At 44.6% G+C, this 19988-nt stretch overlaps 1 protein-coding gene across 1 annotated transcript in view; it reads left to right on the top strand.

Annotated features, from left to right (window-relative positions):
• Nucleotides 1–8217, top strand: part of KCTD1 (potassium channel tetramerization domain containing 1) — a 35084-nt gene extending 26867 nt beyond the window's left edge. Inside the window, exons 3-5 of the mRNA XM_035903008.1 lie at nt 1150–1294; nt 3611–3916; nt 8059–8217. Coding sequence (XP_035758901.1) covers nt 1150–1294; nt 3611–3916; nt 8059–8217 — 610 coding nt within the window. The remainder of the gene's footprint in view (nt 1–1149; nt 1295–3610; nt 3917–8058) is intronic.
• The last annotated feature ends 11771 nt before the right edge of the window (nt 8218–19988 follow it).

Below are 19988 nucleotides of genomic sequence, written 5' to 3'. Positions count from 1 at the left end.
GCATAATGTAACAGGTTGTGACAAGGCTATGAAGTAGGTGTCCCAAGTCGTCAGTAGTATTTCACATGCAAGCAAGCTATTTTGAGACCATTTTGTGTACAATCCTGGTGTTGGAAAGAATCAAAAAGTACTTCCACGTTGCACATGCAGATGTATAAACAGGCGCACAAAATCAGACCTGCCAGTTGCTCCTGCTGATTTCATTGGGAAACTGCGAGTGACTCAGGAGCGTTTTGCAAACACCCTTGGCGAAGAAACACAACATGTGTTTCATCTTACTCCGGCAGGGTTTTTCTTCAGAGTTTTCAGCCCTTCCTGCTGCTCCAATAAAAGCAGGTTTGTGGGGCACGCTTCTAGAAAATGTGTGTGCACCCAGCGGTTGCTATCGAAAGAACTGTTGGCAGGCGGAGGCTTTTTAGGTGGCTGTGTGGTTCTAGGTGGTTGGTGGGCAGCCTCAGTCAAAACTGAGGGGGTTTTCCTGATTATTTTAGTGTGTGCTAATTGATACCTACCACACACAGTTAATTTTCGCCGTGAAATCATTACCTCATATTGAAATGTAATAACCTTTGTATCCCTAGCTGCTTATTCCCATAACATGCTGCCCCCTCAGTTGTGCCTGTCCAAGTGTTGGTTGCAGTCAATGGCATCCAAAAAATGAACTGGGTTTAAAAACAAACAAAGCCCAAGCAAACAACCAGAAAAAAACCCAACAAACAAAGCAACATTTCCCAAGTGCGATTTCCAAACTAAATCAGGTTCATCATGCAGTCCCTGGGAAAGCAGAATGGAGTCAATCAAGGGGATGGCGTCTACTGATGGGGACTATCAAGAGAGGTGTCCAAAATAATCGAGGGGGTTTCATCTCACGAGACACTGATTTGGGCAGTGAAGCTGGTGCAGGAGGCTCCTGCCCCGGCTGCTTCGCCTCCACCTCTCCAGCTGTGCAACTTAGAAGTTTCTGAGGCCACGCTGGAAAACACCCAGCTTAAATCGTGGTTTGAAACCAACCCTTTTCTTGCAAAGCGGAGCCGCAGAGCTGCTTCAGGGAAGTCAGCGCAAGGGGGTTTGGCAGCGTGGGGCTGTTTGAGCGGCTGCTGAGCCCGAGCTTGCTCTGACCCTGCCGCTTGCCTCTTGTTTCCTCTCCAGAATCGGCCGGCTTTTCGATGGCACGGAGCCCATTGTCCTCGACAGTCTCAAGCAGCATTATTTCATCGACAGAGATGGGCAGATGTTCAGATATATCTTGAACTTTTTAAGGACATCGAAACTCCTCATTCCTGATGATTTCAAGGTGAGATTTCAAGGGACTTGGGTAAAACCGCTATCTGGTGTGTAGTCAAAACGAGAGCCCTGGGGAGGGGGGGGACATGACACTTGCACGGTACTGTGTTTGATTTTGGGTACATGGCCAAAGTAAGCATGGGGTTGCTAAAGTGGCATCTGTCAGCCTTTCCTAGAGTGGCATCAATACTAAATTTTCCCCTCCTGGCTGTAACATAACGGAGCAACCTTGCCATGTTTGACCTAGGGAAATTAAATATTATAGGATGCTAATGGAGACAGAAAGGATGTTACAATCTGGAATCGACTGCTCGTGAGCTTTGCTGGTTACTTGTCCTCTCATCTGCTTTTATGCTTCCCCTCTGCTTGCAGCAGTTCCAGCTTCCACTCCCACACTGAAATTCAGAGAATGGTGTGGGAATCACAGTATTGACAAAATAAACTGCACACATGGTAATATTTGAGCATTAGTCATAGAATATTTTCTCCCTCAGACTCTTGAATGCGTACTGCAAGTTTAATTTTGGAGTTTTAGAGAAGTCAGGGATGAATAGTTCCACGTTTATTATTTAAACTTTATTAAAAAGCCTGCGCTTTTTTTTTCTTTTTAATAACAAATTAAATTTGTGGTACTTTACCACGTTAGACATTAGCCTACAGAGGCAGAGCTTCAAGACTCCGTGTGATGTTCTGTGTTTATCCGCTTGTAGGTCTGTGGGTGTATTATGCGGTGCCAGCAAAGGGAGCACTGGAGAGCGCTGGTGCGATCGGAACAGATCTTTATCATTACTTAATGCATGCGTATCAGCGTAGCTGGCTGTGCCACTAGTTCACCATAGGAAATACCAGCAATTCAGACTGAACAAGAGAGGTGATGGGGAAGGGTTAGAACAGTTCACCCTGGTGTGCAGTCTTTTATCCCTCGCATCTGAGACAGACTTTCAGGTGTTTGGGGCATAATAGGTGTGGGGTTGAGTTCGAGAGCCGTATTGCAGCAACCTTTGAATCATCTGCTGTAGACACATGCTTCCTTCTCCCATGCGTGACATGGGCAGACCTACCCGAATAACGTGGGAGTTTGGAACCAGCTGATAAGCACTATGTCCCTCTTTTGAAGCCTTTGCGTGGCTTTGTGCCGCTCTCGGCACTTGTCCCGAAGGTAATCAGAAATACAGAAAAAGGAAAAGCTGCCTTCCATGCAGTATTAAGAAGTTATATATGCAAAGCCTTTTAAACACCTAAATATACAGTAGCTATGCGGAAATGTAACTCCTGGCCAGTTCACCCAACCAGCGTGATGTTCAAAGGGATGTCCTTCCCAGTTACGTTTTAAGGTGGCCAGAAGATCGGCCCTTGGAATGAACAGCAGTCCTTGTTTCTTAGAATATATAGATTAGGTGACCTTTTTTGTTACACATTAAGCATAAGCAGTATTTTGAGCGCAATTTAGGTGTCCCATTCTCATCAAGTATTTGGTTTCTAGCTCAAATTCAGGGCCATATTGACAGTTAGCAGTCTTCTTGTCATTCTATTCCTCTGTCTTCCTTAATTCTCATGTATTGCTTTTCTCTGTATAAATATTTTCCAAATGGTCTTAGGCTCTTAAACCTAGAAAAACAAGATTGTTTTGGATTTGGGTTTTTTTTTTCATTTAAAAAATGGCAGTAGGCAGACTCCAGATCATCAGTTCTAAATTACTTCTATACTGGCTATGCTTAGAAATACGTTCTCTCTGCTCTGGCATTTGAGATGATGTAGTAAACAATACTGTCGGCAAAATGGGGAGGTATTAAAAAATACTTAATTTTTAAAATGCAATAATATGTGCAATCCATTATGCAAATATCTGAATCATTTTACACTAAGAGCCATTGCAGGCTCCCTCATTTACATTCTTATACCTGTTACAATGCCTGCTAGTATTGCTGTAAGACGCGATGGATCCTAGTGATGAATTTTCTGAATCCTGATTGACTTCTGTTCCATCTGTTCAATGAGGTCATTATTCTATGACATCACTATGGGGATAAAACACAGGGAAAAGTGGGATTTTTTGCCTGGATTATTCCATAGCAGGAGGGAGTTGAGCAAGCATAACCTCCCCCTCCCCTCACAAGTGCTGCTTATACCCAGTCTGTTTCAAGTGGCTGATGGTTATTTTTTGCTTGCACTGTTATTTTATTACACCTTCCTACACAGTAATTACAAACTATGTCTGAAGGGTTCCAGATCTAGAGCAGCACTAGCCTGAATAACCATATACATTAAGTGGTACATTAGCAACACCTCTTTCTTAATTGTGCACAGTAATATATGTGTCTTTCAGGACTACAGTTTGTTATATGAAGAGGCAAAGTACTTCCAGCTTCAGCCCATGCTAGGGGAGATGGAAAGGTGGAAACAGGACCGGGAGAGTGGCCGCTTCTCAAAGTCTTGTGAGTGCCTGGTGGTGCGAGTTGCCCCAGACCTCGGAGAGAGGATTACACTCAGTGGCGATAAGTCATTGATAGAAGAAGTGTTTCCAGAAATCGGTGACGTGATGTGTAATTCTGTCAATGCCGGCTGGAATCACGACTCGACGCATGTCATCCGATTTCCGCTGAACGGATACTGTCACCTCAACTCAGTTCAGGTAGGAAGTCACGTGTGCGTTTTTTGGAAGGGAGCCTGCTGGCTGGGTACCAGTGGGTTGACCCTTTTCCCTGTTGCTGGAGAGTTTTGGAGAACAAAATTAGCTGGAGGCTTTGAGCTAGTTATTTACTTCTGAGGATCAGGGCTTCTTTCTTAACTTAATTCACGCATATCATCACCAAATCTCGAGCAAACTACAGTAGCGTTAAAAACCTGCGTTAGGAAATACATGTTTGCCTCAATATAAAGACATTACATGTTTGGAGAAACATTTTTTTGACATTCGAATATGGAGCGAACATTCAAGCCTGCTTGAAGTCCCTTGCCCTGCTTGTTATAAATTGTTTTCTGGCTTGATGAGAGGGCACAGGGACATCTCAAGCCAGGGAGGGGAGATGCTACATTGGGCATCAGGAACTGTCCCTTCACCCAAGAAGGGTAGTGGAGATGCTCTGATTTCCCAGAGTCCACAGGAGCTCTGGAACTAAATAGGAAGAACAGAGGAGCAAAAAGGTGAAGCCCCAGTCTCTTATTCTGGATGTAACAAGTGAGAAGTGAGGGGAAAGGGGAATTAATGTGAGAAAGAAATGATGGGACAGTAGCACTGGCCAGCTACTGAGAGGAGAACTGCACTTCCACAGAGGGAGAACACAGCCAGCATCCTCCTTCCTCCTCCTCATTCCTCCTGAAACAGGACCCAGTATTTCTGGAGAAGGGAGTAGCCTGAAACCACAGGAGAAGGCACCTGTTGAGTCTTACCCTCATTGGGGGCACTTTGCCTCAGTCCCTCCTGCTATATTTTAAACTGGGACATCCTAGGAGGACTTTGACCCTTCAATGAGACTATCAGGCAAGGCATGTAATGTGAAGGGTACAGCAGGGGGAAGTTATCACTGCTGTGGTTAAAAACTAGTGCATCGTTTTTCCAGTGCTACCCAGGTCTTTTGCATTTGATAAAGACCTCTCTAATACTTCTTGAATAAATGACCGTACGCTTTTTACTCTGGACTAAGAAAACATGTTCAGTCTTCCTCCTTGCTGTGGTAGCAAAAACAAAGGCACGATTGCTTATTGCAAATGGGGACCCACCTGTTTCTGTGGTCTCAGGGAAGACCCTCCTCTTTCACTTTCAGCAATTTTTCCTAATTTTTTCTGCATAGAAAAGGCCTGTTGAGATAGGAAAAGGCGTAATGGTTTTAAACTGAAAGAGGGTAGACTTAGACTAGGTATTAAGAAGAAATCCTTTATGATGAGGGTGGTGAAACACTGCCCAGAGGAGGTGGTAGATGTCTCATCCCTGGAAACATTCAAGGTCAGGTTGGACGGGGCTCTGAGCAACCTGATCTTGTTGAAGATGCCCCTATTCATGGCAGGGAGATTGGAACTAGATAATCTTTGAAGGTCCCTTCCAGCCCAAACTGTTCTATGATTCTATGTAGTAATATCTAAAATCAGTAGCTGTTATGAAATTGATAAGAAAAAAAATCTGGGAGTCAGATGTAGGTAGTTTCTGCAATAATTATAATAAACTCATAGTGTCTTCTGTTTTATCCTTTGTTGGTTAAAACTAACCAACCTCACACATCTGTCTCCACCTAGTTAGCACATCCTGCACAGCCAGCGCTTTGGAGCGAGAGCACTTCTTCACATCTGGAATTGACACTAGCACTACTGGTGCTGTTTGGTTTCGGTACACCTCCTAAATGCTGCAGACTCACGAGCGAGTTCTTACACAGAGGAGACTTGCAAACTGAGCTTGACATCTTTCTGTCTGCCAGGTCTTGCTGTCCAGGTGGAACAGCTCTGCTCCGCTCCCTCCCCAGAGGACGCAAGCTGAGCGCCACAGTCCGCACTGAGGGCTCGCCAGGCACTGCATACGTGCTGCCACTTCACACATGAGTCTGGATAGACCTATCTAGACCTATCAAGATAGGGTTTAACCCATGTTATGCTTCGACAGTTGGCTCTTACTGGCCTTTTCTGCCATGCTGAATCATCAAAGTTGTTTTGTTGTAGTGACTAATGCAAATTTAGAACAGCCCTAGATGTAAGATTACAACTGAAAAGGGATAAGACTTTCAGGGAGGGTTATTTAGCCATGCGCCGCATGATAGTTCTCAAAGCAGTTGTATCCTTTAGCTGTTTATCACTTATTCTGATGCTTACATTTTTGTCACATATGTAAGAATTGCCAGGCATATTTACTGGTGTGAAAAACCCGAGTCAGAGTGGCAAAATATGGATGGGCTTCAAGAGAGATGATGATGATGATGCATCTTCCATTTTAGGGACATGTAAGCTTCTCCCAGTCCTAATGACAATGCGGAGCGGGACAGGGACTAACGTTAGACCTGGGGAGTGAGGTACAGACCAAATGGTTTGTCCAGGGCTGGACTAGTTTCCTGACCAGTTGCTTCCACTGCATTTTTTTCTCAAGACCTAAGTTCTCCTGCTCTATTTTTTGGTGGCCTGCACTGAGACATTTTTGGGGGATTTTGGCTTTATATTGTTAAAAGCTAAAGATCAGGGTAAACAAACTGCACAGATGTTTTGATGCTTCTGAGTCTCTTCACCACCCCCTCCTTTTTGAGATTTGTCTGCTGTGCAATTAACCATGCTCGGGTATTTTGGAAATTTGCAGACCTGAAGCAATACATGTAAAGATGTGGCATGTCTTGTTTTAAGCATTTTTAAACCACAGCTCACTTCTCCCCCCACTCCAATCCTCCACAGCCTTCTGCTGCTCTGCTTGCCCTTGATGTCCCAGCACACATGCAAGCCAGTTTGCTAATTGGTGAAATAGCTGGGAAAGACTCGGCAGGCACCCACTCCCAACACAACCCCAGTGAGGTCTGGTCATGCTGGACAGAGAGTCCCATGTCCTGTGGGGTGCGGGAGCATCAGCCCCCCACCCTGGAGCTGGTGGCCATCACAGCTGACCCCAGTGAAGCCCTGGAAGGGTCTCCTTCACAGGTGAGGTGAAGGAAGTCCAGGCAGCAGAACAGATAAAGATGATGATGAAGCAGGGTAGATTTAGACTAGATATAAGGAAGAAATTCTTTACAATGAGGGTGGTGAAACACTGAAACAGGTTGCCCAGAGACGTAGTGGAGGCCCCATCCCTGAAAACATTCAAGGCCAGGTTGGACGGGGCTCTGAGCAACCTGATCGAGTTAGCGGTGTCCCTGCTCACTGCAGGGGGGTTGGACTAGATGACCTCTAGGGGTCCCTTCTAACCCAAAGCATTCTATGATTCTATGATAAAAGTAGGAAAGAGTATAAACAAGGGCAAGAATGCCTCAGCCCCACAGTTACAGTAAACCAGCATGAACGTGGGTAATTAGAAAAAAGAGTGGAATAGTGGTGTGGCAGGAGACCATGGTCTTAGCAGCCTGGAGCTGGTGCTGGGAGCTGAGGTCTCTGCCACATCATTTGTTGGGTGAGCTGCGTTGGGCACAGCCGCCTGCCACTCTGAGAGCCCTGCCTGACTCTTCTCTTTTTCCTTGTGGGTTTTCTTTTTCTTTTTTTTTTTGTTGTTTTTTTTTTTTTTTTTTTTTTTTTTGCCACCCAGGTTGTGAAAAGGGAGGAAAGAAGGTGAATAGGCAGAACTCATTAGTCCCATCATTAAAGTTAAAAGATCCTAGGTTTTACCACAGGTAACTGTAGCCAAAACACTTTGTAGTCACGATTGGTTTTTTAAGTCTCTAGAAAATACGACGGTAACTTTTCTGAAATTATGACCGCAGTGTCTGCATTGTCATCATTTAGTTGAGGTGTTTCCTCGCATCCTTTGGTATATGCTGTGCAGTCCAGCATTTGTGCTTTTGTATTGTAAAGTCTGTGAATCAGAGAATGTGTTTTTCCAGGCATGTTTCTGTGGCTAGAAGAATACTGGATTTTTTGTTGACAGTACTAAAAAAAATATATATATATAAAAAAAATTTTTTTTCCTTTATTTTTCTTCTCAGTGGACAAACTCAGCAGAAATCAGTCCAATACAATGAAGCTGAGGGAACCAGTTAGCAGATCTGTGTAACCACTTCTGTTTCCTACCTGGATCCATTTGAAAACAGCAGTTATTGTCCTCAGCAAATAATATGTTTATTTACTTACACATTGGTATTTGTTTCCTCTTTTTTGCAGGTACTTGAGAGGTTACAGCAAAGAGGGTTTGAGATTGTTGGCTCGTGTGGAGGTGGGGTGGACTCTTCCCAATTCAGTGAATACGTACTGAGACGAGAACTCAGAAGGACATCTCGTGCACCCTCCGTCATTCGAATAAAGCAAGAGCCTCTGGACTAAAATGGACATGTTTCTTTATGCAAAAAAAAAAAAAAAAAAAGAGAGGAAAAAAAAAAAAGGGGGACATTTCCTGTGCAGTTTGGACTCCAAACAAGTCCTGGAACTAAAATTGAATAAAAGACACATTTATATCAAATATAGAGACCACACCTGAATTCATATGGGAACATTTGGAATAGTAGTAATAATAATAATAACCTCAAGGTGTAAAAGAAAACACACACACATATATTTAAAAATATGTATGTATATGTATGTATGTACATATATATATGTATGTATATGTCAAAGGGTAGGAAATGCAACAACAAAAAAGTGGTAGATGAGGTTGGTGCTGTGATGGCCATTAAGTGTCCTAGGCCTTACTCGGGCCCACTTAACGGTGTACAAGCCATTACCATTGGGGGATACATAGGCTAATCTTCACCCATTTTCCATTGCCAAACAGCTATCCACTTTTTAATGTGTACACACCTTGACTCAACTTTATTTGCATATGGAGGTTTATGTCTGTCTTTTTTAGAGGTGGATGGGCAGGTGTTCAGGAGACGACCATCCATTGCATTGGAAAGCTAGTCGACTGAAATTTTAAATGTAGTTTGTACAGAAGTCGCACACTTTTTGTCTGCCCTCACAGATGTGAAAGGTTAACTTTTCTTTTGAATGAGTTTTTTTTGTTGTTGTTTTTGTTTTGTGTTTTTTTCAAAGGGGGCCAGAATAATATTTGGTAGAGATGCTCTGGTTTGAATCTGCTGCTTTCCTACAATTTTTTCAAATTTTATAATGTATTAAATACAATAAACTCTGTTTAAAATAACGAGGGTCTGATTTAAGCCAACAGGAGCAGAGAGGTGGGATTTAGCTCAGTGCACTCCAGCGCATGGAGCGGCGGCCGCTCACGGTGGAGTGAGTTAAAGGCAGCAGATGATGTAGTGGGATCTGTCTGGTGTGCCGCATGTTGCTGGTCTTCCTTCAGCGCTGTCCTTTTTAAGCTTTGTCCCAGTTTGAAGAGAGGCTGTTGGTCAGACTTAAAAATAACACCAGCTCAGCCTAGGGAAGCCCATCAAAAAATGATGCCTGGTCCTATAACCTTCCATGTAGTGGTGAATAGTTGCATCCTTCCCTCTTGACTGAGGAGTTGGCAGCTTCAACTCTCCCAAGCCCTTGCCCTGCTGAGTGTTAGTCAGCCTGCTTGTTTTTAACATTGTTCGTTCCCCTCGTTTAAAGCTAGTGTTCTTCTGCCTAGAGAGTGAGACGGTCAGCCCCTCGTCTTACGCCATCGGCTGCGTTGCTCTTGATAGCAGGCGGTAAGTCGATGTCCGGCGTAGATGTCCTGTGAGTTGTTCTCTTGCAGAGTCTCAAAGGAGGCCACCTCTGTAGCCCCCTGGTTCGGGCCGGTGAGATTTTGCAGAAGTGCCACATCACGATACCCCTGCACGGACCATTCACGAGTTGATGCTTTCACCACCTAAGATGCACCAGCAACCATCACCTTTCCTCCAAAGTATCTTTTTATGCAATATTCCAGAATATGACTGTGTATTCATCCTAGTATGGAAGTTTCTATCGATGCAATGGTGCCGGCATTCCATTCATCTTGGTGACACTTTGCTATTTATTTAAGAAAAGAAAAAAAAAAAGAAATTGTTAAATACATGTAACAAGGTTTTTAATATAGTCTGATAACTCAAAAAAAAAAGCTACCATTTTTCTGGTTTTTATTAAAAGATGTCAGAGGGCATACTTAACTCTCTGGCAGCACATATCAATGGTTTTGAAATTACTGAAATGTGGAAATGGGTGAGGGAGGGGGCTCCAAAAATTAAGGTTCATTAGCGGGTTATTAGATCTTCAATGTGATGCTGATCTGTCTATTCACAGTGCTGAAACAGCTGCCTCATTGAAAATGCTTGTTTTCAGTTAGCAGCAAGTAGTCCTCTTACAAAATAAACGAATGCTTGCTCTTACTGCCCACAATTTGGTTGTTAGTTTGCATAGAAGTCAGAAAGCTAAAATCCTGGGAAATAAATATTTTTAACAGATCTTCAGGCTGTTGGAAGTGGTATGAAATGTGTGATGTTGAAAAAGATGCCAATCCCCATGGGTTGAGAGTACAGGGGTTACCAGTGCAAGGCGTCGTGATCTTTTGGAGACTGTTTGCTGCAGAAAGCCCCTCCATGTGTTTCCAGGTGCAGCCTCACTTTCTGAGGCCTCTGCGGTGTACCCGGGGGTATGTTTACGCTGTCTGTTAAGCCCAAAGGTACTCTCAAATCCAGAGCTGCCCCACTAGCCATCATGTTTACATACGGACATGTGCTCCGATGCAGGCTGGAGCTGGGGGGCTGCAGCTCCTTTCCCTCCTCCCTGCTGCTTGGCCAGCAGGTACCCCAAGCCTGCCTGGCCAGGAGCATCAGCAGCCCCGAAACTGGTGCCACAGCCTTTGCACGGGCTGCGTGTGGAGGGTGAGGAGCTTTGCCGTTAATGCTTTTTGCTGCATTGCTCCCAAAGCTGGCAGGTTGTGCTCAGCCGGGGGTTTTGCTTGCTCAGCGCGTACCTGTCCGACTTGATGACACCAAGGATACCTTTGTGCCCCTCCCAGATCCCCAGCTGGCTGGTCGCCCTCCCACCAAGCCTGCGTTCAGTGTTGATGGAGTCAAAAATCACTCAGAGACCCTGAATGTAAACATCACTGCGATTATGGTGTGGTCATGGAGTAAAAGGTCATGAATAAAGAAAGTGATGGCTGATGAAAAATGTATGCAGGAATATAAGGTAGATGTAGATTTTAGACAGCAAATGAGATTAGTCCTGTTTGCAATTGAGGCTTGTAACCACGTGTTTTTAAAATGTTCTTTAGAAAAACTGATCAACAGACAAATGAGCAATATGTCCAGGAAGGAGGGAGGGGGGAGAACGAAGGACAACCACATTACGGTCAGCTCTTTTCTGTAGGTTAGTAATTTTGACATGTACTATAGTTTAAATTTATCTAATTTTGTATTAAAAAGTATGACTCCATCTTACGCTATCAGTGGTGCTGTATTTAATAACAAGAGGAAGAACTGCTGTGGACATGCAGAGATTGCAGATGCCATCTATCCCCCCTTCCCACAGTGAGACACAGGCAGAGGAACTGGGTCTTCACCCTTTCTTTTGGTAACCTGGACGCTGGATTTCTGCAATAACCGTTGTCCCAGGGTTTAATTCTTCCCCTATTGCCTCCTTAATGTACCAAACAGCTACATAATATAAGTATGGATCCTGGCATGCCTGGATGAACCTTTACACTGTGAGTGTCCCGTTGAAGACTGAGTTCATTTACCCTGTTCTGGAGAAAGTGAAGTCCTGCTTAGTCACTAGGTTAATCTTTCTTTCCAGAAGCCCTGCTTGTAAATAGGTGCTGCTAAGTTATTCCTTCTCCAGGTACTTTATGGCCAGGTAGTCTGGCCTGGTGAATGTTTTTCGTCTCCATTGCCACGTGTCTAGAAGCAAGCAGATCATTTCAGTGCTTGACTGGCACAAGCAGGTATAGTTGAGGCATTGTTTTTTTGATGCCAAACAGAATCCATAATGAAATCCAACAGGGACAACCTACTACCCTCTGAAAACATGCAAGGTGAGCCAGCCATTCAATTATTTTTCTTTATACTAAACAGGCACTGATTTCAATTTGAAGAGAACCATTTTGTTCATGAGCATAATTTTTTGCAGCAACCTTTAAAAATTGATTGCTATACTAATTACAGGGCTTTTACTGTCACCCAAATGACTTGTCAAGTGCATTTTCCTTTAATGTTCACAGTTTTGGCAAAGGATTTGATTTTGGAAGGGTTTGATTTTGGAGGGTGAGAGAGGCATTTTTATTGACCAATGGTCAGCTTTTTCAGAGAAATAAGAACATTTATTTCCATCTGTCATTTCTTGACTGTGGAATTCTATATTATGAATTATTTCTAGGGACAACTGGTATTTGTATGTAGGCATTCTTGCTGCCTGAGGTTTATTTACAGTGGAAATGAAACCAAGACTTCCTCAGGGCCTGTAGACCAGTTGCTTTTTCTCAGACTTCAGTTTGAGTGGTTTATTATTTCTTGAGGGTCTGGAGGGATCGCCACCACCAAAAATCAATACTTTGTTATCAGGTCCTTGTGTTGGCTTTGACTGCCATCTCATTGATCTGGTTATTGAAGACTCCAAAACTGATTTAGCATTTGGGATCCTCTGTTTGAGATTGCAACTGCTAAAATTGTATCCCTGCCCCTCTTTCAGAAAAAAGATGCTGGCACATAGCACAAAAATTCATCCTCTTGTAAGCTGAGCTAGCACTGCTAGCTGGAAACCAAATTGCTAACATCCATGCTAGGGGGGGAAACCCTAGTGCCAACCTGCTGCAGCATCCTCAGTGCAAGGGTGTTAGCTCCAGAAATGGAGGTGTCCTCTGACAGATGAGGAAAAATCTACTTTTCCTTGAGTCTGTGATTTTTTTTTCACATGCCTATTGACTAGGGATTTAATATGTTATTGAGTCCTGTGCGCCTAAAATGAGGAAGAGTATATAATTTTTCAACTGATGTCAGATATTATGGGCCAGATCCCATCTTCTGCCCTCTGTATTCACAGTGAACTTGACCCACACCCAAGTTATGAGCTGAATTACAGCTAAATGTGATGTAGGGATTATGAGAAGAAGTGTGAGGTGGTAATTGGCTGTTGGTACTGTTGCACTGGCAGCAATCGTACATCATCTCTGTTGTGCGTTACCTCTAAAAAATACAGTATTTTCCGTTGCAGGTCAGAGAAAGTGTGGTTTGATCAGATTTTTCGCTCTCAGCCACATTGAAAGTGTATGTCCATGAGCTCTTCCCTGCAAAGAGGCTGACGCTGGTGTGAACAGGCTGGGTTTGTACCCTTTGGGGATCATGGGGTGTTGGTGCCCTTGCCCAGCCCAGCAAGCTGAGCTTATTGGTCTGGGGAAAGATGGAGGGAGGGAGATTTGTGATGAAGTCCCCAAAACTCATGAACTGCACTCATTCTGGCTTTACTGCAAACCAGAGGGCTTAGCAGGGATCACCAGTGGATGCTTGATGCTTCATTTGATTAACCTCCAAGTAATTACACTCAATGCAAAAACAGAAGACAAAACAACCAAAGTGTGAACACCAGTTCTGAAGATCTGTACCCATGATTTCATTAATCGCTGCTGCTTCTGAAAGAATACTTCAGCTCTGGGTGGCTCACATTAAAAACATTTATTACCGGATAAATAACATTTCTTCCCTTTGCTTTCCCCAGTTCGGGAGGCTTGTTTTTCTTCCGCTTGGGGCTGTACGTGGGCAGCTCAAGAGTAATAGTTTTGGCCCTAATGCAGTGCTTGGTCTCTTCAAAGCATTGTACAAGCCTTCAATTAAGCATCTCTCTACCTGTAAGGGAAGAAGGTAGCAATAAGCTCATCATGCAGCTGGGGAGGCTGCAAAGGCTCGGCTTCCAACATCCTGGGTGGCCAGCTGCACTGCCACCCTCTTCCACAGCCCCTCCTGTGGTACAGAAAGAGGCTGGAATGGGTGAGGTGCTCTGCCACATGGTTTTTAAAGCTGAGAGTTGCAGGCTGTTCAAGCAGATACTTCAGACCCTGAGATGTCTGAATAAGCTTCAAAAGTAACACTGCAACCATGTTAGGCTTCATATAGCTTTGTTGTTTTGGTTTTTTTCGAATTCCTTCCCTAGTGAAAGAAAAATAAATGAAATAAAATTCCCTTCACCCTTCATGTTTTAAGTAGGGTTTCCTGACATCTTCATCTCCTTCCTCTGGCTCAGTTCTTCGGTAGTGACTATAATTTTCTGTTTATGATGTTTTGGTTCCTTACCACAGAACTCAGGCAATATTGGGGGGAAATGGCAACAAAAAAAGCTCCACTGCAATTTGTGAAAGAGCTTTGGTCGCTCATACAGTGATCGCAACAAAATCCTGACACACGCCGGTGTGGTTGCTGAGATGGGGCAAGGCATGGCTGGCTTCAAACGCTCCAAAATAAAAATTACAACAGCGGGGAAAGTAGGGCTCAAACCCTCATGGATTATCTTCTCCTTAAGCATCTGCTCCTCTTTCTTGCAGTTGTAGCCTTTAGAGGAGTAGTTTAAAAGCTGTGCTATCATCTCAGCTGTAACCAGTGCAGCTATTCCAGGAGAAAGCTGCTTGGCTCAGGGACAGCTGTTCCGCAGAAAAATTCTCTTCTGATGCATTATTGATAGGTGTAAGTTAAAGCCATAAAGCTCGCAGCTTTATCAGGCAATATCTACTAAATCCTGGAAGCATGTAAGATAACCTAAATGTAATCTACTGCATACCAGCTCCTTCAGTGATGGATAGCACAACAAAAGCAGGACTAATGAAAAATTAATGAAAACAGTTACTTTCATAAGAAAAATGATCTGTTTTCTCCCACCTTTGTATTGATTTTAACTGGCCCTGTAATTGGAAGTGTATAATTTTTTCCTAAGGTAAAGAGGATTGAGGGCGAGGGAGAACGAGCGTATAATTCTATTCATGTTTGTGACATACTTTCAGGCTAGAAAAACAAAGCATTTTCCTTAGGATGTTGAAGCCGCCTGTGAATGCAGACTTCAAGCGTATTTTCTCAGCTCAGGCAAACTGCCATGCCGGTTGCCTGAAACCAGAGAGTGCATGAGCAGAGTACTCGGAGTACTTTGAAGGCTAGCGAGGAGGTACAAAGAAACAATATTTAAGAAAAATCAAATACAGCACATGTAACTTGGTGGTTTAACATGGTTCATGCATTCACGTTCATTTCTGATTGATCTGCCACTTTCTGGAAGGGAAAAATCCTTCAGTCGCTCTTTGGAGAGTGAATGACTGTCAGGCTCAGAGGAGGACCTTCTCTGTGAGACCAAACCAATGGCACCAGGTTGTTCGTGCACCGGCTTGGCAGGGAATTCACTGCCACATGTAGTCTCACTGACACCTTCAAACACAACCGTCTTATTCTCAAAGTTTAATAGAGCTTTTCTGGTTTTTTCACCATGCAACAGCAGAAATCAGCCTGATCTACAGCTCTGCTGTAAGCTCTGTTTTAAATTATTCTTAAGTCTTTACCTGCTTAATGTTAATATATCCACTGAGCCCAAAGGGCAGTGCTGAGATAATAAATCAATCAGAGTATGATATAGTTTGTTTTGGTAGGGGGAAAAAAAAAAGCGCATTTCTCAAAGTGTTTAGGAAATGCTTCTTCCCTGTTTCCTCTTGTGTATGGCATGGGTCTGTTTCTAATCTCTTCCATGAGAGCTGTCAAAGACACGATATGGGGCCATCTGTGATGAGGAGCTGAGAAGCAAGATGTTTCTGCACATATTGGTAGTAAACGTTACTCTTTCTTTATTTTAGTCTCTTTTAAGCATCTTTTAGCTAGTATGCCTTCACTTAAAACATCATCTATATTTAACTTGAGAGGTTTAGCCACATCCTTGACTGCTGCTTTTTTTGTTGTCTTTCTCTCTGGCCTGAGACCAGCTGCAGCACAAGATGAACCGCCTCTTTCGATGCATGTCATTAAAAATTAGGGCAGTTACTTGTCCTCAGTAGTTGGCTTGCCTTTATTTTTGTTGCAGCAGTCTCAGCTGGGCCAGCCCCATCTGGTCCCCTGCACAGCAGCTGTGGTGGCCGATTGGCGTGGGTGACCCAGGGCCCCCTTGCAACGCTGCCCTCCCCAGCTCGCTGGGCCTGGCCGCAGGGCCAGTGCTGCAGGAGCAGCACTGGTGAGCAGAAACCACCCAAAAGTTGCTGTGGCCGCAACTGTCTGGCAGCGAAGGAGGGCTGCGGGCTGGGGCAGCGCCTGTACCCGCTGTCAGGGACTGCCCAGGCTGCAGGGGTGGGAGGGTGCTGCTGGCAGCAGGGTGTCCTGGGTGCCCAGCTCCCTGCTCCACCTTCAGGCAAATCCTCCGGATCCCCTGGAGATACTCAAAAACCGTCTGGACACAGCCCTGGGCAACTGGCTCAAGGTGGCCCTGCTTGAGCAGGGGTGGGGGTGGACAAGATGGTCTCCAGAGGTCGCTTCCAACCTCAACCACTCTGTGTGTCTGTCATTCCCAGGAGGATTGGACTGAGTGAAAGTTTTGTCAGGGAGAAAAACATGGCCCTACTCCCCTACTTGTTGCTGTCAAGGTCCTCTTCTTTCTGCAGAGCAATGCACCAGCAGTGCAAAAAATTTCCAGCGAGGCAACAGTGCTGGCTACAGAAATGTGTGGCCAGGCAAAGTGTTGTCTGCATGCCACAGCCTTACTGTGAGCCAGGTGCTCCCAGCACCTTGAATAAACCAGCAAGACTTGTCTAAAAAAAAAAATAATTTACACCGGGGAAAGCAGGCTGGAGAAGGGTCGTGGAGCCTCCAGGGGGCTGAAGGTGCTGGCAAAGCATGCGGGGGTGTGAGCAGGGCATTGCTGGGCCAGGCCAATGGTGTCCCCCAAGTGACAATTTGTGGGTGCTTGAGCAGCGAGCAGGACAGACAGAGGGCTCAGCCCCCCGGGTGCCAGTCCTGCCGCTCTGCAGCGCAGGCTCAGCTCTGCCAGGCTGGAAGCAGCATACGGAGGGAAGAATGCTGTGTGAACAAGAAAGGGTCTTAATGTGGGAAAGCGAAGCTGTAAGTCATCAAAAATGGTTGACGGTAATGTCACAGGTGCCGCGTTTGGGATTGCTGGCAACTCTGGTCTTAGGTCTGTATTTTGTATGAATTCAGGTTAGCGATGGCAAAACGCGGGAATGATAAGCCACGAGGGCAAGTAAAACGTGAATGAGAGGAAGTGATTAGAACATACTTTTTCCTTAGCATGCCAGAGCAAGAGAAGGAGAGTAATTTGAGTGAAAGTGTGTGGAGGAGAAAATCATCTTGATTGCTTTCATTCTTTAAAGAAGAAAAACTTAACTGCTACACCTGGTACTGCAACAAAAAATACAGGCCAGCCACTTTTGTGCTGGGCAAAAAAAGAAGAACCATACTGAAGAAGATTGCTTTGTTACAGATGATGTTCTTATTACTTTCTCCTGCCACCATCTATACGTTAATTACAAAGTCAATCTTCTGCCTGGCCATCACTTCATTCCATCTTGCTCAACCTGTGCTATGGACTGTAAGGAAGTTCATCAAAAGAAATAGAAAAAAATATACAGGGTTTTTTTTTTTTCAGAAGCAATCGTTATTTAGGCTAACACATGGCTGGTTTTCTTAAAAATGAATATTCACTCTGTGTCTGTCTGTTCCCCCACCTTGGTGTTCGGTTGTGTTTTGAGAGAATCTGGGCAGGGCAGAGGCTGAGTACAGGTTTGCTTTGGGAAGCGCAGGAGAGGAGAACTCGTCTGCTCCCTGTGGTGGGATGAAGTTGATAGTCACTTCCAGGAAGAGTTCTTCTCCCAGGTGACAACTAGGAACTCTCATGAAATAAGCATAAATAAAACCAGAGCCTTTCGAGCAGCGTCGGAAACAGAGTAGTCTGCATGTGTTGCCTCAAAAATAAAAAAAAATAACAGCAGGGAAAGGGCTTTCATGCTTCCTTGCACTTCTCAGAGATCCGAAGAGGCCATAAATGCCTTTCTTCCTCCAAGTGTCACTGTTAAATTATGCTGTTTATTTCTGGAGCATCACAATTGTCTTGTATCTTCTTAAAAGTAAGGCATCACTTCTGCTTTCCTCCCCTTGTCATATTATCTGGGGCTTTAATTCTATCCTCTTGGGTTTTTTCAATCGAGGGACATCTTTTACAAAGTTGGGTTTTTTTTTTTCAGTAGGGAACAGAATGGGCATTCAGTCCTAATGGGGGTTGAAAGCCATCGGGTGCCAGTGCTGAGCTTGATGTCATAAACTATATTTAAAGTATTACTCATAGGAAGTCTGTGAACAGTGAATCTGCAGCTCATCATTACGTGACCTTGTTGCTGAGGAAGGAACAAACAAACGGCAGAGCTTCGAGAAATTCTGCCCCTCTACTCTGCTCTGGTGAGACCTCACCTAGAGTACTGCGTCCAGCTCTGGAGCCCTCAGCACAAGAGGGACATGGAAGTGTTGGAGCGGGTCCAGAGGAGGGCCACAAAAAAGACCCGAGGGCTGGAGCACCTCTCCTATGAGGACAGGCTGAGGCAGCTGGGCTTATTCAGCCTGGAGAAGAGAAGGCTGCGGGGAGACCTGATTACAGCCTTTCAATACCTAAAGGGGGCTTATAGGAAAGATGGGCAAAATCTTTTTAGTAGGGCCAGCTGTGACAGGAAAAGGGGTAATGGTTTTAAACTAAACCAGGGTAGGTTTAGACTAGATATAAGGAAGAAATTCTTTACAATGAGGGTGCTGAAACACTGGAAGAGGTTGCCCAGAGAGGTAGTGGAGGCCCCATCCCTGGAAGCATTCAAGGCCAGGTTGGACGGGGCTCTGAGCAACCTGATCTAGTTAACGATGTCCCTGCTCCTGCAGGGGGGTTGGACTAGATGGGCTCTAGGTGTCCCTTCCAACCCCAAACATTCTATGATTCTATGACTCTATGAAAGGTAGACTCCGTGCTCCTCACAGTTCCCTTGTGGGGCCCCGATTTGGGAAGGCATTTCAGGGTGTCCTCAGCCATCAGTACAGGAGAAGCTTAGTATCCATTTCAATGGGGCACTCACAGGTGCATATATTTCCATACCTCCCAAGCTAAGACACAGATGCCTGAAGGAAAGAGGGGCGAGAAGGCACCAGAGAAAGCTTCCCCAAAGTACGTACTTCCTGATTTTTTTTTGTTTGTTTTACTGATTGTAGGGCTAAATATTGATTTTTTCAGCTCTGAAAAGCTGAAGACATAGCATCTTCTTCTGCCATATTCTCAATATGCTTAAAAAGAAAAATTACTCCATGACCACATTTTTCCCCTATAAAAATGTGAGCAATTAACACAGCAGGTTCTCAGTTCAATATGTATAATTTATTGTAAAATGTATGTAATTGGTTTGGCAGACAGCAAATGCACCAACACAAGCATAAACCTTTTTATGAATCCATATGTAATACTGGATGTTGATGGATTATTACTGCAGCAAGATGTCATGTTAAATAACTGATGCAGATGTACAGTAGCAAATTACTGGTTTTACCATCTTCATTAAAAAAGGAAACAAACGAAAAAAAAAAAAACCTATTCACATCTCCATTCTTTATTGAAGAATTTTTTTAATACCCTCACTGCTGGAGCATCTGGGTGTATTAAACAGCTGAATTCAGTATCACATTAAGCTAAATTGCCCACCATGGGCAGCTGCCTCATTTCACTGTTCTTAAAAGTCCAAAAAGTGTTTTCTGAATGCGACATATTTGTCTCCTTGCCGGAGCGGTGTGCTGGTGAGTATTTCACTGAAGGGAGGGGGAAGCAAGGCAGGGGGAGCATGTCGCTCTGTAGCCTGGTCAAAGTGTGGCCAAAAATTTCCGAGCGTGGGAGAGAGGACAGGGACAGGAGGAGAGATCAAAACTGCCCTCCCAACTTCATTATTCATGGACCTGGTTTAAAACCTGATGGCCAAGGAGCACCGTGTGCCCTCACTGAGCTGCTGGGCAGTTACGGGGCTGGGTCTGTGGGGACAGCCACCCTCCTAGGTGAGCTCAGCAACCTCTCAAGCCCCCTGGCTCCCAAATATCTATGTGCCACATAGGAGTGTAGCAGTGGCACACTGCAGCAGTGATGCAGCCCCTCGGCCACCTGGAGTACACCCCAGTGTTTGAGGTGCCCCCAGCGGGCCACAGGTA

This window comes from Egretta garzetta, unplaced genomic scaffold (assembly GCF_000687185.1).
Source record: "Egretta garzetta isolate BGI_Z169 unplaced genomic scaffold, ASM68718v1 scaffold229, whole genome shotgun sequence".
NCBI lineage: Eukaryota > Metazoa > Chordata > Aves > Pelecaniformes > Ardeidae > Egretta > Egretta garzetta.
Note: the sequence above shows the minus strand (reverse complement) of the source record. Positions and strands in the feature narration are given on the sequence as shown.